The sequence below is a fragment of the Crocodylus porosus genome, unplaced genomic scaffold (assembly GCF_001723895.1).
Source record: "Crocodylus porosus isolate Cpor-Errol unplaced genomic scaffold, CroPor_comp1, whole genome shotgun sequence".
Classification (NCBI taxonomy): domain Eukaryota; kingdom Metazoa; phylum Chordata; order Crocodylia; family Crocodylidae; genus Crocodylus; species Crocodylus porosus.
In genome coordinates this window covers 52,647,132-52,662,739 of record NW_017728907.1, presented here as the reverse complement: position 1 = coordinate 52,662,739, position 15,608 = coordinate 52,647,132, and the positions used below count along the sequence as shown (strand labels likewise).

At 37.9% G+C, this 15,608-nt stretch overlaps 1 protein-coding gene across 2 annotated transcripts in view; it reads left to right on the top strand.

The window, feature by feature from the left end:
- EPS15 (epidermal growth factor receptor pathway substrate 15) overlaps positions 1-15,608 on the top strand; it is a 107,554-nt gene that overhangs the window by 15,309 nt on the left and 76,637 nt on the right. For both annotated transcript variants that reach the window (XM_019531407.1, XM_019531408.1), the window contains exons 2-7: positions 1,457-1,498; positions 8,476-8,565; positions 11,837-11,884; positions 13,387-13,482; positions 14,227-14,292; positions 15,173-15,298. In XM_019531407.1, coding sequence (XP_019386952.1) covers positions 1,457-1,498; positions 8,476-8,565; positions 11,837-11,884; positions 13,387-13,482; positions 14,227-14,292; positions 15,173-15,298 — 468 coding nt within the window. The remainder of the gene's footprint in view (positions 1-1,456; positions 1,499-8,475; positions 8,566-11,836; positions 11,885-13,386; positions 13,483-14,226; positions 14,293-15,172; positions 15,299-15,608) is intronic.

Below are 15,608 nucleotides of genomic sequence, written 5' to 3'. Positions count from 1 at the left end.
ACAAGTAGGTTTGCAGTACAGAAATTCCTGACTCTTCTGGTCAGCAGTGATTTTTTTTTTTTTTTTTAAAGGTTTTGCTGTCATACTGCAGGACATTTTTTAGCTTACTTGTTGGAGGTAGTTGGGAATAAAACCTGGAATATTGCTAATTTCCATCTTTGCATGCAAGTTATAAGTTTCCTAAATCAGAAATTAGAAATCAATGTTATACTTTTACATACAGATTTTTGGATTCATATCCTTATTCATGTGCATATAAAGGCTTCTATGATTAGTCATATTTCTGTATCATGGGGAATGGAAAGTGTTTTTGGCTTGTGTTCAAAGGAAGTGGTGGTTTTTGTCCCATTCTTATCAGTGTGTTGAAGTGCTAGATTTAATTGTGGTCAGCACTCTCTGTTAGATGTAGCAAAGGTAGCCCAATATATTCTATTGATAATGCTTGAATTCCACCTTATGGCAGTGTTCTCAAGTTGTATGCCTTAGGGAACATACTCATCATCCAAAAAAAAGAAATCTACAATTTTACCTCTTTGATTACGGTAGAAAGAAGGCAGTTCCCTAAAACCTGCAGCCCACGCCTTCCTGATTAGTCCCTCAGGCAAACATACTTTGAATGAGTATTTGAATAAGTGAATTGAGGGCCTTCTATGAGAAGCTTTGTTATCTCTCAAAGTTTAAATGTGGCTTGAGTGCCTAAGCTCACCACTTTCATAAAGCTTTTGTTGCATATGGAAACAAAGCTTTCTCAGGTAGTAGGGACCCATGCTGAAAGAACTTAATCCTAATTGCACTTTGTCAGTAATGACACCAATTTAGTTAGATCTGAGTAAAGTAATTGCTTTTGATTTCTGGCAATTTCACAGAGGAGGTTGCAAATTGAAAACAAGTCTTTGGAATGCTGAAACAGATGACAGGCTCGGATTTTGTAGTTAATTTTATTCTTGAATACTTTTTTTTCCTTAGCAGAATTGATTTTTTTATGTTTTGTTATGTTTCATATCAAGCACTTAATTCTGGAAGAATAATTGAATTCAAATTGTATTCATATTTTGGGCTTTTTATTAATCTAATTAATTTTAAGAGTCACATGTCTTGACTTGTACCATGTAGTCAGCTAGCCTGGTGCTCATTATGGCCACTACCAATTACTTCAGAGCAGGAAGCTAGCAGTCTTGTAAAGAACAGTTATGAAATATAGAAATTAATAATTCTGATCAGTTAGAGACAATTTTATAGTTCTTATGTTGTCCCATCTAATACTATTATGAAGGTTCTGTAACATTACAGAATTGTGTAATCCTCCTAGTCTTTTGAAAAAAAACTCTTTATAAAAAACTTCTATTATATCGCCTTACTATTTAAATTCATGCAACTTGATCATACAAGAAAGAAGTAAACTAGATGGATAATTATGCATTTTAGTCATACCTCTTTACCTTTTCTTTCTTCACAGCTATCAAGTGCAAACCCTGTGTATGAGAAGTTCTATCGACAGGTATGTATTTTCTGGCTTACCTGTTTGCTTTACAATATCTATCTCTGTTTAAAAACAAACAAACAATGAAAACTTTGTGCTCATGTGCAGCTGCTGTTGGATGGTCACATTAGATGTGAAAGTAGAATATCTTTTTGTCACAAATGATGGAGTAGGGCCAGCAGTATATAACTTTAGAATTGGCAGGGCAGTTGCTTGTGCTTTTAAAATACATTGTTAACAATGGTAAAGGCTTTGGACCAGGTCCACTCTCTCAAAAATTTAGAATCTGGCTGTTGGATGATTTCTTACTTATTTTGGTAGGGATCGAGATCACGCTAGGCCACATAAGCATGATACAGACACGGAAGTCTATTACAAGGAACCTACATGAGCTGCAGTTTCTGGGCTGGCTTTGCTAAGGGTTGGAAGTAAACAGGAGAACACGTAGCAGTAAAGCTGTACATTTGTTTCCCTTGATCTGGGTATTTCCTTGCCTATTGGCCTGAAATGAAGTGAATTATTAATTCTCTATCTCTGCTGTTGGTTTAAAAAAATCAGGCTGTTTTGTTATGTTCTGATATCTGGGTATATTGGATTCAAAGGAATTGATATAATTAACTTGGAGAATTCATAATTTCTTCTTTTTTAATTATCCCAGCCATTTCTTACTACACTTACCCTATATACTACTCTTACCCCATAAGCATAGAAAGAGAGTGAATAAAAGTGCTGTACCTCACCGGAAAGACTGCTGGAGAGAGTGAAATCTTGATGCAGATCCATTGACAACCGCTGCCTAACTCATCTAGTGTATTCAGAATTGAACTTGATCTTTGACTTGGTGTCACTTTTTTATTATAACATGCACTGGAGATCCTACCACCTTTTCTGGATTGGGCAGAGTCAAGTAGCAGCTCTTTTAGATAATACTTTACTTTGAGAGGTGCTGGGGCCAGTCTGTAGGCTGGATAGCACTGTGTTGCATGCAGTTTGCAGGGCCAGCCTGTGGGCCAAATCCAGATCTAGCATGTGGGGCTGTTTTGGTGTGGGTGTCACATGGAGCCTATGCTCCAGGTCTGGCCCTGCATGCTGTGTGAAGTACTCACCAGGCAGGCTCTGTGTGCTGGGTCAGGGCTGGCATATCCTGCATGCAATGCAAAAGACCAGTTGGAGAAATGCAGGTAGCACCATGGTCTGGATGACAGCTATGTTGGATGGATCTATCCCGCGAGCTGGATGTAATTTTTCAATTATTTTTTTAAATCAATTTAATCTGTTCTGTTCTATGAATAATAGTGCATATTAGAGAGATTTCATAGATTTCATAGTCATTTGGGCTGGAAGGGACCCCGGAGGATCATTGAGTCCAGCCCCCTACCTCAGGGGCACGAAGTCAGCAGGAATCATAGGAGCCCAGCAAGATAAGCATCCAAATGTGTCTTGAAGGCGTTCAATGTGGGTGCTCGAACTGCCTCCAGCAGCAGTCTATTCCAAACCTGGGGGCTCAGACAGTGAAGAAGTTCTTTCTTATGTCCTGCCTGAATCGGTCACAGTGGAGTTTGTGACTGTTCAATCTTGTCATCCCTTGGGGAGCTCTGGTGAACAGATGTTCCCCCAGAATCTGATGAGCACCCCTGATAAACTTATAGGTGGCACCAGATCACCCCTGAGCCTGCGCTTTTCCAGGCTAAAGAGCCCCATGGCTCTCAGCCTGTTGTTGTAAGGTCTGTTTTCCTGACCTCTGATCATGCGCGTGGCTCTCCTTTGCACCCTCTCAAGCTTCTCCACATCCTTTTTGAATTGCGGAGCCCAAAACTGGACGCAGTACTCCAGCTGCGGCCTCACCAAGGCTGAGTACAGCGGGAGAATGATGTCCCAGGATCTGCTTGAGAAGCATCTGTGGATGCAAGCCAGTGTTTTACTCGCTTTACTAGCCGCAGCATCACACTGAAGGCTCATGTTCATCTTGTGGTCAACCATGACCCCCAAGTCCCTTTCATCTGTAGTGCTAACCAGCATAGCACTACCGAGCGTATATGCATGGTGCAGGTTTTTCCTCCCAAGGTGGAGAACCTTGCATTTTTTTCGGTGTTGAACACCATCAGGTTCTCATCCGCCCATTTCATGAGTCTGTCCAGATCCACCTGGATCACACCTCCTGTCCTCAGGTGTGGATATTTTACCCCAGAGTTTGGTGTCGTCGGCGAACTTAGCCAGTTCGCTTCTGATCCCAATGTCCACATCGTTGATGAAGACATTAAACAGTATAGGCCCTAGGACAGAGCCTTGTGGGACCCCACTGGTCACAGCGCACCAAGACAATTGCCTTCCATCGACCAACACCCTCTGGGTCCTACCGCGGAGCCAGTGCCCCAGCTAGCGGATCGTGGTGACGTCAAGGCCGCAGTTAGCCAGTTTAGCCGAGAGGTGATTGTGGGATACCAGGTCGAAGGCTTGTGTTGTTGATTGAGAGTGTTGTGACTACTGTGTCATGAAATAATATAAAAATATATGAAAATGAGAAGCCTTAAAATAAAATTCAAAATGAAAATTTTAAATTCTGAAATGAGAATGTTTTTGTTTGGACACACTTTTGCAGGGATCTAATATAATCTATATGATTTTTAAAAAACGGTTTTAATGAAATACATTTCTCTGTTAAATAGCTTCCAGAGAAATGTTCTGATTAGCTTTAGTTTAGAGGTGACACAGGTAGAATGATTGTGATGAGGTATGCCACAGGGGAAGAAAAACAGCAATTTCAAGCTAGCCAAAGGTGGGAATAGATTAGGTTTATAATATTTACTGGTTGTATAATAGCTGGAGAACTCCATGTGCTAGTGAATTAGGATGGGATTCTAGTGTGGGATGTCTGAGAGATCTCCCTGTTAAGAACTTCAGTCTTCCATACATCTCCACTGCTTGGAGGAGGGAGAAGACTGATTTCTATGACGTTGCCATCTTTGGACCTTACTCAGGCCTTAGAAACTCATTTTCATATGTCCCCCGTTGACTGGTAGGTGTTTTATGCATCTCCTATTTTTAATCCTTGATATTATTTGGAAGGGGAGAGGTTTGTCTCTTTTTGCTCCTCTCCTTACTCCCAAAAGGATGGATCTTCATTACTTACCTCTTTTTTTTCTCCTTGCTCTATATCTTTGATCCAGTAAGTTGTAGGGTAGGCCATTAAAGGATAGAAATGGTTCACCTTGACTGCGTTAGGAATGGCTCAGAAATAAACTTGGAAGAGATAAACTGAAAAAATTTAGTTGGGATTGCAGTACTTGCTCACTTAAACTCCATTGAAAAACAAATACGGGTGTGTCTACTTCAGTGTATGTGCAGTAGTCAGTTAATCGGGAGACTCCCATATTACAGAGATCTTGAGGACAGAAGAGATTATCTGCACACTTGTTGTGTTTACCAGATCAATACATCCTGATAATTTTACTGCCAAGCCCAAACAATAGTTCAGATATAAAAAAAAAAAAAATCCCAGTATTGCCGTTTCCCTAATTTTTTACCCACTGATTTGAGAATTCACCTGCTTTCTAATTGAATCTTGCTTTTGAAGTAGGACAAATCTGTACTTCAGAAGAGACATGAACATCATAATTATTCTCTGTTCCCCATTCTTAAACTAGTGGTGTTTTGAATATCCTGTCAGACGGCTCTAATTTGGAGTCAGTGAATTATACAGAAAACAAGTGTAATAGGATCATTTCCCTTTTAGAGTAATTTGAACTTGAACTCTTACAAATAAGTATATAAAACTACTTCATTAAAAATGAAAGCACTAGGTATGTTTTAGCTTCTTTCTGGGGCTTTTTCTTTTTGATTGGTAATTGATTAGTAGTTGATTTTGACTTGTATAGATTTGATGGATAATTGTTCAGTTGTCTGTAGATTAACTGAAAGGAAAAGCTAAGGTATTTTTGCTGCTTGGTTTTTTTTAATCCATTAAATCAGTGGAACATGAAGTTAGTAGTATTTGAGTTTGCTCCACTAATAACAGAGGCCTGTTTATGATGGTGACTCTGAGGAGTTGCAGAGGATGGAGTTGAAATTGTTTAAAAAAAAAAGTCTCTGCTGACTCTGAATATTCCTGAAAGAATGAAAAACCTGATCCAACCAGCTTTTTCTGAATGGATGCTAAGCTCACTAGTTCTAAGTTAAAAACAGAATCTATTGCGCATGCAACTGAGCTTAATGGAAGAGCCTTGACAGCATTGTTGCATCTAGCATAGGCATCTCTTTCATCAGGCCAACCCAATTTATTTAGAAATGTTGGGGGAAAGGCAGCCATAAACTTGCAAAGAAGCCATTAATAAAAGGTATGGTAAGTGAAACTGCAGTTAAAGGAAGGCAATTAATTGATGAGATTTGTTTGCTTCTCTATTTTTAAATAATTGGTAAAATAAGTAAATAAAGAAGTCTTCTATATACCTTTACTACAATCAAAATGTACCTCCAGAAGTGGAACTACAAGCTGTTAGAGAGTACCGTCCAAGTGTTGAATCATCAGGGCATTTTATGCAAGCTTTTATTAAATGTATACATTGAATACTTCAGATAGTCTGTTGTATTGAACAGTGAAGATTGTCCAGTTCCTTTTGGAAGCTAATCATATATTCTTGATTTAAAAAATCTATAAGATTATAAATGATGCTCCCCGTTGAAGGCAAAATATTGGAGAAGTTATAGCATGCTAGCAATGGTTCCTAGCAAACTATCCTAGCATGGATTCATACTAGCCATTCTCATTCTATTCTAGAGAAAGTCACAAATAATAATAATCTGCAACTACATAATAAACCTCAAGTCATTTTAAATAACTGAATAAAAGAAGCCTTTGGGAGTTACTCAATGTGTTCTTGGCTCTAGAGTCTGGAGCTATCTTTTTATAACACTGGAGAAGCTTTGATTTGAAACATGGAGGTAAGAATTCCACATGTGTTTCTGATTTCCCTTCAAGTTCATTTATCTGAATGTTGTTTGATTAGGCTCTTTCTCTTTGAAGAGTAGTAGAAGGGAAAAGGGTCCTGTCACTACATCTGTTTCCTCTGTTTAAATTCTTTCATAGCTGTCACATTCTGTAGAGTTTTTCAGGGCATTGCAGTTCATGGCAGGGAAAATAGTTGGGTTTTTAAATAAATAGTGACATGCTACTTTAGCTATACAACACAACTTGTTTTTTTACAGAAATGTCTACACTACCTGGTATACATCTAAATTTGAAAATTGGACTTGGTGACATTAAGTCACACATCTGGAGGTTTCTAAATTCTTCCAAACTAATGATCCCCTGAGGGATTTTGTTGCCTTGCAGAAGTGTGCGCATAGGAGAGCATTGTTTGTTCAGCTGAGCCAACTTGATAATGCTTCCCTGAATGTTGCACTTCTTTCAGTTCTCCCGGTACTTTTACCTATTTCAAGTACATTTTAGTTAGGTCTCAGATGAACAGTTGATCATGAATTTGGGTTTTTGAGGGTCCAAAGTTTGAGAACAAAAAAAGACGTTGATGTTCTCAATTTGAATATCTGTAGTCACACATCTGTAATTTGATTTGTCAGCCTTTGTTGCCCTTCACAGAAATTTAAAAGTAATTTCATCTGGAAGAATAAAAGCAACTTAATGTTTTGAGTTTATTTTTTCCAGTATGAGAAATGGGTAAAATACTTTGCTGCTTTAGTCCTTCAGATGACATCCTGTCCTAGGGACCTAAGATTTTGTTGTAGTGCTCTCACGTAGTATTGTAATAGGGACCCTTTAGGTACCTTGGATGTGGTTATCAATCATCTACCCATGTACATTGTTTAGAGCTGCTGTTATTAGTGCGCTATTGAATATAGGTTTCTTTCATTTTTTTTTTAATTTGACAGTTGCTCAAAAGCCTTTATTTTTAGTTGTTGAGCATGTAATTACAGTGGGATTGGGCATGCTCAGCACCAGTTACTTCCATATTATAGATCAGGGGTTGTCAGCCAGGGGTATGCACATGCCCGGGGGTACGTGCGTGCAGGCAGGGACGGAGCGCACCATGCTCCATTCTGTGCTGCTACGCAGATGCTACCCGCCCAACCAGATGCGGGGGGTGGGGGGAGCTTGCACGTGGTGGCTGCTTCTGCTCCACATTCAGCCGCCGGGAGTACATCAATCCAAAAAGGTTGAAAACCCCTGTAGATAATTAATTTGATGTGGGAGTTTTTACTTTCTGTCACATTTAAAATTGTCTGTAGTTGTGGATAAGCATTTTGCCTATATTACCACACATGTGGTAAGTTCAGTTACTAACTTGTAAACAGCCCTTGAAACATCACTAAGTGCTTCTATAAATGATGAGATAAATGAGTGTCTTGGGACTTCAGAAAAGTGATATCAGACTCTAGAGCTACCCTAGTTGACTTCCAGTCAATAAGTGTTTTGCTTAGAATATTATTTGGAATTATCTTTTTAATAAAGGTCTTGTATATGTGATGGAAAGCTCATTCAGCATTTTTTAATAATTAGATGTAAATATTACTTGTACTGAGATAAGGCTGAAGATATATGCTGAATATCTTAAATGTAGCTAAGATTTTATTTTGATTAGTTGACTTAATATTTAATATGACTATAATACAGCTAAATGTATGTGTAAACAACTGGAATGGATGTGTTTTTCACCATGGGGGAATACACTGTTAAGGTATATGGTTTCTTGTACATCTGTGATAGCATTCAAGTAATAAAAAATTGGCTTGAACAAATTATATGTTAGGCCCCTGGTTTAACTTGGTTTGTTGTACACACACAGACATAGTCCAATAAAAATATTAATGTTTAAATATTGTGGCATTCTACTGTGTGATTTCTTCTAGTGTAAAATACTGGAGAAATATGTGAAAAAATGTAATCATCATTAGTGTAAGAATATAATCTTCTCTGGTAGCTTATTATAGAAATGTATAGGAGCAATGCAAATAGCTAATCAGTGGTGAATCCTTTTCTACAGGTTGATACTGCTAACACTGGAAGAGTGTTGGCTTCTGATGCTGCAGTTTTCCTAAAAAAGTCTGGACTGACTGACTTGATACTAGGAAAGGTATTATTTACTTAATGGAAAATTTTGCTCCTTTTATTCTGCTGTCTTTCTTTTGTCGTTGTCCTCTAAGAATTAAAGTACTCAATAACAACCTGAGTGTGTGACTTTCTCTTGCACCTTTCTCCAGAAATGCTTTTAAAAATTCCTTTTTAATAGGGAGTGCACAAGATGTTGTGGGGAGAATAGGCATAACCTGAAAGTCTTCAGAGTTATTCCTCTGTCAATTAGGGTCATTTCTTAAATGGTTTGAGGCAGATCTGTAGTTGTTGTGCCTGGGCATTGTTAGTCCATTCACTTTTTATAGTGCTTTTAACCACTTAGGCTAGGGACAGAAATTATACATAAACTGGTGTAAGTGATTGGAAACTAGTGCAAATCTGTAACACAATAGGGCTAAATACAGACAATCAGAAAGCCTGAGGCTGAATTGATTCAGTCTTTGCAGGTTAGTCTAAGCTGCCTAGATTGAAACGGTAAGCAAATGAACACACATTCACTTTTGATTCGGGAAATGCAGCCAGATGCCTGCAGTGGTTCAAGCCAGAAGCCGGGGGGCACTAGAGCATGCCTGCCAGCCACTGCCAAAGGGGAAAGAAGGGAGAAAGCCCTGCTGGAGCAGAGGGGGTATGGCCAGGCCCCAGCCCCTGCTTGCGTGGGGGTGGGTGCACAGGAGAAGGTAGTGACATTGAAATTATAAAAGGTTGAACAAGAATAGTTCTTTCTCTATAAACTAAAGAGCTATAAATGCAGCCTGGGCTGTGTGTTTGCTTACTCTCCCTGCTGCCCCTGAGATCTCTGGGATTTGCAGTCCACAGTGAGAGTAGCGGGACTGCTCTCAGCAACACTGAGGGTTGCTTGTCAGTTCTTCCTGCTTCCAGGCACCTCTGGGATTTGTAGTCCACAGCCCCAGCCAACAGTAAGTTTTCAGCAGGGAAGGGTGCTCTGTCTCCAGGGGAAGCTGAGTTTGTCCCCCCTTCCTGGCTCCAGACCCCAGCTGGGGTTTACCTGGGGGGGGGGGAAGGGTGGCAGTGAGCCAGCCCTACTGCTCAAGCTAGGGAGCAGAGGCGCAAGGCCAACCCTTCTCTCTGGAGCAGACAGCCCAGCCCAGGGATGAAAAGCATGCTGGGGTGCTGGGGGACTCTGATTTAACTTAAACCAGGAAGGGGGGCTGGGACAAAAATTTCATAAACCAGTTTGACCTAAATTGGTTAAGCCTGATACTGCATTCAACCAGGTTTATCTTAAACCAGTTTCAGCCATTTTGAAACTGGTTTATATGCACTGACCTTCTGTTCTGTTATAGGTTTAAACCAGTTTCTGATCACTTAAATCAATTTGTATGTAACTTCTGTCCCTAGCCCAGAAGTTCAGTGCGCATAAGCCACTTTCAAAATAGTTGAAATTGGTTTAAGATAAACCTGGATGGGCATGGTATCAGATGTAACTGATTTAGGTTAAATCAGTTTACTGAACTTCTGTTGCAGATACACCCCGTATTCAAGTTCACGCAGAGACCCCATCATCCCAGGATGCTTGGCACCACCCCGTGAACCCCTCTTGCAGGGTGGGCAGGCTAGTCATGGCTCAGGCAGTCCACTCCAGCCAAGTGGGGAGGCGTGCTGTAGTATTTCCTGGCTTCTGGGCCTGGACCACTTCAAGCATGGGGCTGTGTTTCCAGAATCAAAAGTGAATATCTGTTCACTTCCTTATTGGTTTGATCTATGCAGCTTAGACTAACCGGTGAAGATGGGATTTGATTCAGTCTCAGGCTTTTTGAGTGTGTTTAGCATTAAAGTGCTATTCTGCCTATTCATGGCCTAAGCCTCCTCATTTTTTTTTGCATTTGATGAAGTGAGGTCTGGCTCACAAAAGTTTAGGCTTCTCTGATTCAGTTAATCTTTCAACTGAATCTCTGCTCTGCCTAACTCCTTTAGCAGATATACAGCATTGTGTCTACTGCTCAAGTAATAGCAGGACTGAGGCTTGAGCCAGCAAGATTTTAAGCACTCCTGTAGGTCATTGAGCAGTGCAGAGTAATCTTGACCTCAAATATCCCATAGACATGTAGCAAATAAGTAACCAAGCCCGTTGCTATAAATGGTAGGAAACTTTGTTAATACAGTGAGCAGATACATTTGTAAACCTACCCTGTTTTTATATTCTTAGTAATAAACCTATGTGCTTAGTTTTGATTTTCTAGATAATTTTTGAGCGGCTACCTCAGTTATAACATTACTCTGTATAAAATAACCCTAGTCTGTAATAAAAATTCAGTATAGTGTGTTTAGTGCCATAGTACATGAAGGAGATTAAGCAGTGGTCTTAAATCTAGTTTCTGTAATATTGACAAACAAATGTATAATTAGCTTGATACACTAAATTAATTAAGCCATATTTGAATGACAGTATTTTTCTTGTAATATACTGAATTTATAATACTAAAACCTGTTATGTATTTCTTTGTTTTTCTGATGGGATTGCTAACTTTGATTTCTTGCCTTGATCTTTCATGTTTGACAGCAGCAAAAGCAACTTAAGAATGAGTTCAGGTCTGGAGAAATATCTGGAGAAATAAGTAACAAGGTTCCTGGATCCCAAGCCAAATTTTAATCATTAGAGACTATAATAGCTGGCTATAGGAGAATTTTCCTTGACAATATTATCATAGAAAGTTGTAAAGCCAGCTATTATAGACTCTAACAATTAAAATGTTGTGAACTCCATTCCTGTATTACTGAGACACCCAGAGGGCTCTTTAACCCTGAAACGCTTATCTTGTATCTTGTGCACTGTTAAATTCAAAATTTAATGATATATTATTGGAATCTGTTTTCTCTTTGTCAGAGGATCAGAGATCATTGGGCCTGATTGACAGATTTTATGGAAAGTGTAAGGTGCAAGCTGCTGAATGAGTATGAGTTAGAATATAAAGAACTGGATCCGTTTCATCTGAACAGAAAGGAGAATTTGGCCCACTGTCTGTCTTGCTTGCTCGGTGCATGTTGGCAGTTTGACAAATTGTTACCTAATAGATTCAGATTGCATTACCCTTTATGTCTGTTTTTCAGTTTATGTAATGCTTAGTTATATAAAATAGTATTTAAATAATGGCAACAAAAATTATAATTGCTGGCATAAAAGGTTTGGGATTAAAATTCATATGAGGATTCCATTCCCTACACAAGTGGGACAAGGCTTTGGCAAGTCACAGATTTTCAGACAATGTTATCTGATTCTTACTTCGAAATGCTTTCTGTCATTTTAATCTTAGATTTGGGATTTAGCTGATCAAGATGGCAAAGGTATCCTGAACAAACAGGTAAGAGTCTTAATTGTAAGGGAATTTATTTGATAGGTTAAAAAATGTATATATATGAACCATAAGCAAGATTAACAAATAAAGGAGGAAAAAAAAAATAAGAGTGGAATATTCTGTAGTTGGTTTTTTTTCAATAAAAAACTCTGTTTCCAGTTTAAATGTCATCCACAATAAAAATAAAAAACCCCCAAAAACACCCCACACACACAAATCAAAATTTGCCTATATTTTGGTAAAATTGTGCTTTCTTTAGTTCCTTTCTGGACTGAATACAACTTTACAGTATAATAAACTGAAAATTGGTGCTATATTTGGAATAATTTAAGAACCTTTTATGAGGCCCATTAACCTGTTTTCTGGTCCTCCTTGAACAAACTGTTTGCAGAACTGTAAATTTCAGTGGCTTTATTTTTCTATTTAAATTTCTGTCAGCTATTTTTTTCAAATTCCAGATCAGTAAGGTGTTCAGTGTTTGAAAAAGAGTCTTAATCACGGATGGCTTTGTGTAGCCATTGCCAAGATTAGTCAATCAGATGTGCAGTTTATCTTGCATTCCACCAAAATAGCCAAAACTCTGCTTTAAACCATCAGAAAGGAAGCTGCCTAATCCCATGATGATGGCAGCTCTTCCTTTTTCTAGCTACGAAATAATACTAAAAATAACAAAGGGTATATTAAATGCTTCCTAGTTTTTTCCCAAAATAGGTGCTTGCTTTACTTTTGATACAGTCTTATTTAGTTGTCTGCCATGAGAAGACAGTAAAGCTTTATGGTGACTTGAGAAGGGGAAAACAAACATATACCCCTTTTTTTTCCTTCTTATGATATAAAATGATCTTAAATGTCCCAAAAAATGGTGATGGGCTTTTTGTATTTTACAGCGGAAATAATTATTGATTTCCCCACCTTATCTGGAGAGCTCTAGGTTGAGAAGATTCAAAGCCATTCCCTTTCATTTAAAGTGCAGAGCCCACATATGTGGGAGTCCAAGAAATATCTGGAAAGATGACATTTGATTCAATGATAAATCAAAGGCAAGCAGAAGAGAATTCTTCCTGTTTTACATGCCTGCAATACAGAGAAGCCAAAAAGTGGCATGCCATTTTTTTTTCCTTTGCAAGCCGTCTTTTTCTGAAGACTGCTTCCAAAATGCCCCTTTGTCATTCCACTGGATAAAAACAGACCTTTTTACTTGCTGTTCTGGTAAATATTTTGCTAGACATTTCAGTTTTTTAAGATTTACTAGAATTGCTGCTGCATAATGCCTTAAATTATTGACTTGTGATCATTACTTCTAATTTGCTGCTGTAAGTCATTTGAGCATAGCAATAGCTTAATAAAGTGTATTAACATAGCATATACTGTTAAAACCAAATCTTTTGTGTTAAAATAATAGCAGGTGTGTCAAGGCTAGAAGAACTGAAAGCTAATTTCAAGCTTTTTTCTGAACTTAATTTACTTTAGTATAATAAATCCTTTAAACGTTTTATTTTCCTCCATAGGAATTTTTTGTGGCTTTGCGACTTGTGGCCTGTGCACAGAATGGATTGGATGTTTCCCTGAGTAGTCTTAAATTGCCTGTTCCTCCACCTAGATTTGTAAGATTCTTTAAACAACATCAACTCATTAACTTAAGTACTTTTACAAATGAGTAGGTTTAGTGTTTGCTATGAGCATCTTTATGGAGTAAATCTTAGTGATATTTAAAATAAATGAGAAGAAATGAAGGCGATGTGAAACTGAGTACATTTTGTCTCATTTCACTAGAAGCTTGGGCTAAAAAATGTTTAGTCCTAATAATGTCTGTTGCATAGTTGATTTCCTACTTAAACACAAAAAAATCATGCCTGAATTCTAGAATAGCTGTGAAGCTATGGGCAAGGGTTAGGTTTTGCTTAGAGGACTTCATGGGGAATCTGCCATGGTACTCCTTTAAGCTGCATACAGCTGTGGTGCTATTTTTCTTTGATTTCCAATAGCATTCAGTATCCCCCCGGTTACAGAGTGGCATTCACACAACTTAAAACGCACAGTGTGATAACCAGATTTTACTGTTTTGTTGGTTTACTTTCTTGGGGTTGTTGGAAATGGAAGTGACTGTAACAGTGTGTGTCCTTTGCTGGTAATAAAGCTGTAGCTATATTTAAGGTTTACTGAGAGTAGAACAAATATGCCGCTTTGAATTTCTCACCCTACATTATTGGATCTTTTCTCAAGGCATAATTAACTAAATTGTGACTGTAGATATGGGCAACAAAATTGCTCAGATGAAATGAAAGCTATCTTGCCAAGAAGTTTTTTTATATCTAAGTTGGACATTTTTTTGTTCCGTTTTCCGTTAGAGTGATACAAGCAGTCCATTGCTGATCAGTGGAACAGCATCAGCTGATGTCCCTTGGGCTGTCAAGGTAAGCTAAAAGGTGTCAAAGATTGGTATGTGGTCTGGTCACCACTTTATTTATTTATTCTGTAAAAATAAATAGAAAATCTAAATTTGAACATATGTAATGACTAGTATAGCTTATTTCAAATCCTCAAGTATAATATTACAGATACTGGATTGCCTTCTAAATATGATAACCGCCTTTTGTGTTAGCTGTATTGAGACATGAAAATTTTTCGAAACAGTTTTTGTGGACTTCATGAACCTGATACATCTTGGAATCTGGTTATATATTGCAAATGGGAAAGTTCTTGGTGGAAAAACTATTAGCAAGCTTTTCAAGTTAATTGAAAATTGATACACCAAACAATTTTCAGTCTCTTCTGAGTTTTGTTTGGTTAACCTTTGCTGGGCTGTTGCATTTAATTGAGAAGTCACTGAGTGAATAAATATCTATTTTTAGTTACTACACAGGTTTATAAGAGACTATAAAATTTTATAAAGAAGGCTAAGGTTACAAAACTAAGTACTGTAAGCAGGAAATGGTGATAAATTTTATCTTAGTCCCTTTGGGCCTATGCTTTACAGTAGGGTGGAATAATATGATCAAGTAAGACTTCTGACTTGCGTCCACGTACGGCATGTTTTTAAAAGCTTTGCTTAAAGCCAGTTTAAGTTATTTGAAAGCCTAGTTGATTCCCATAGATTTTGGATCAATCCTTATTTGAATTACTTGAGAGGAAATATGTAAAAACATATAAGATGGTAAATTCCTTGTGACAGGAGCTGTCGTATAGCCTTTGAATACTCATTTTTAAAACACCAATTCTGAAATATCTGCCATTTCTTAGGTTCTGTGCTTTAAGTATTTCCATTAGCAATATTTCTCTCTTTTCTATTCTCAGTTGGAAGACAAGGCCAAGTATGATGCTATTTTTGACAGTCTGAATCCTGTGAATGGATTGTTATCGGGTGAGAAGGTGAAACCTGTACTGCTAAACTCCAAACTACCAGTGGACATACTAGGAAGAGTAAGCCTATCTCTAACTAAATTTAGTAGGCTATTGATGTGGTTTATGCATTATTACTAACAATAATAGTACTAATTACAACTATGTTAATTTATTCAGATTTAACATTTTTTTTGTTAACAGAAATGGCTACTTAATACAATTCAAAATGGCCACATTTTAGTTTTACTGAATAGCATATATGTAAAATATAAGTTTGGTATCATGACTAGTTTTACGAAGAGGTGAGATTATAGATTTGTTTTGAATGGTTTGGATAGGGATGATCCTAGAGGTCTTGATGACCCTACAGGTCCCTTCCAGCCCTACT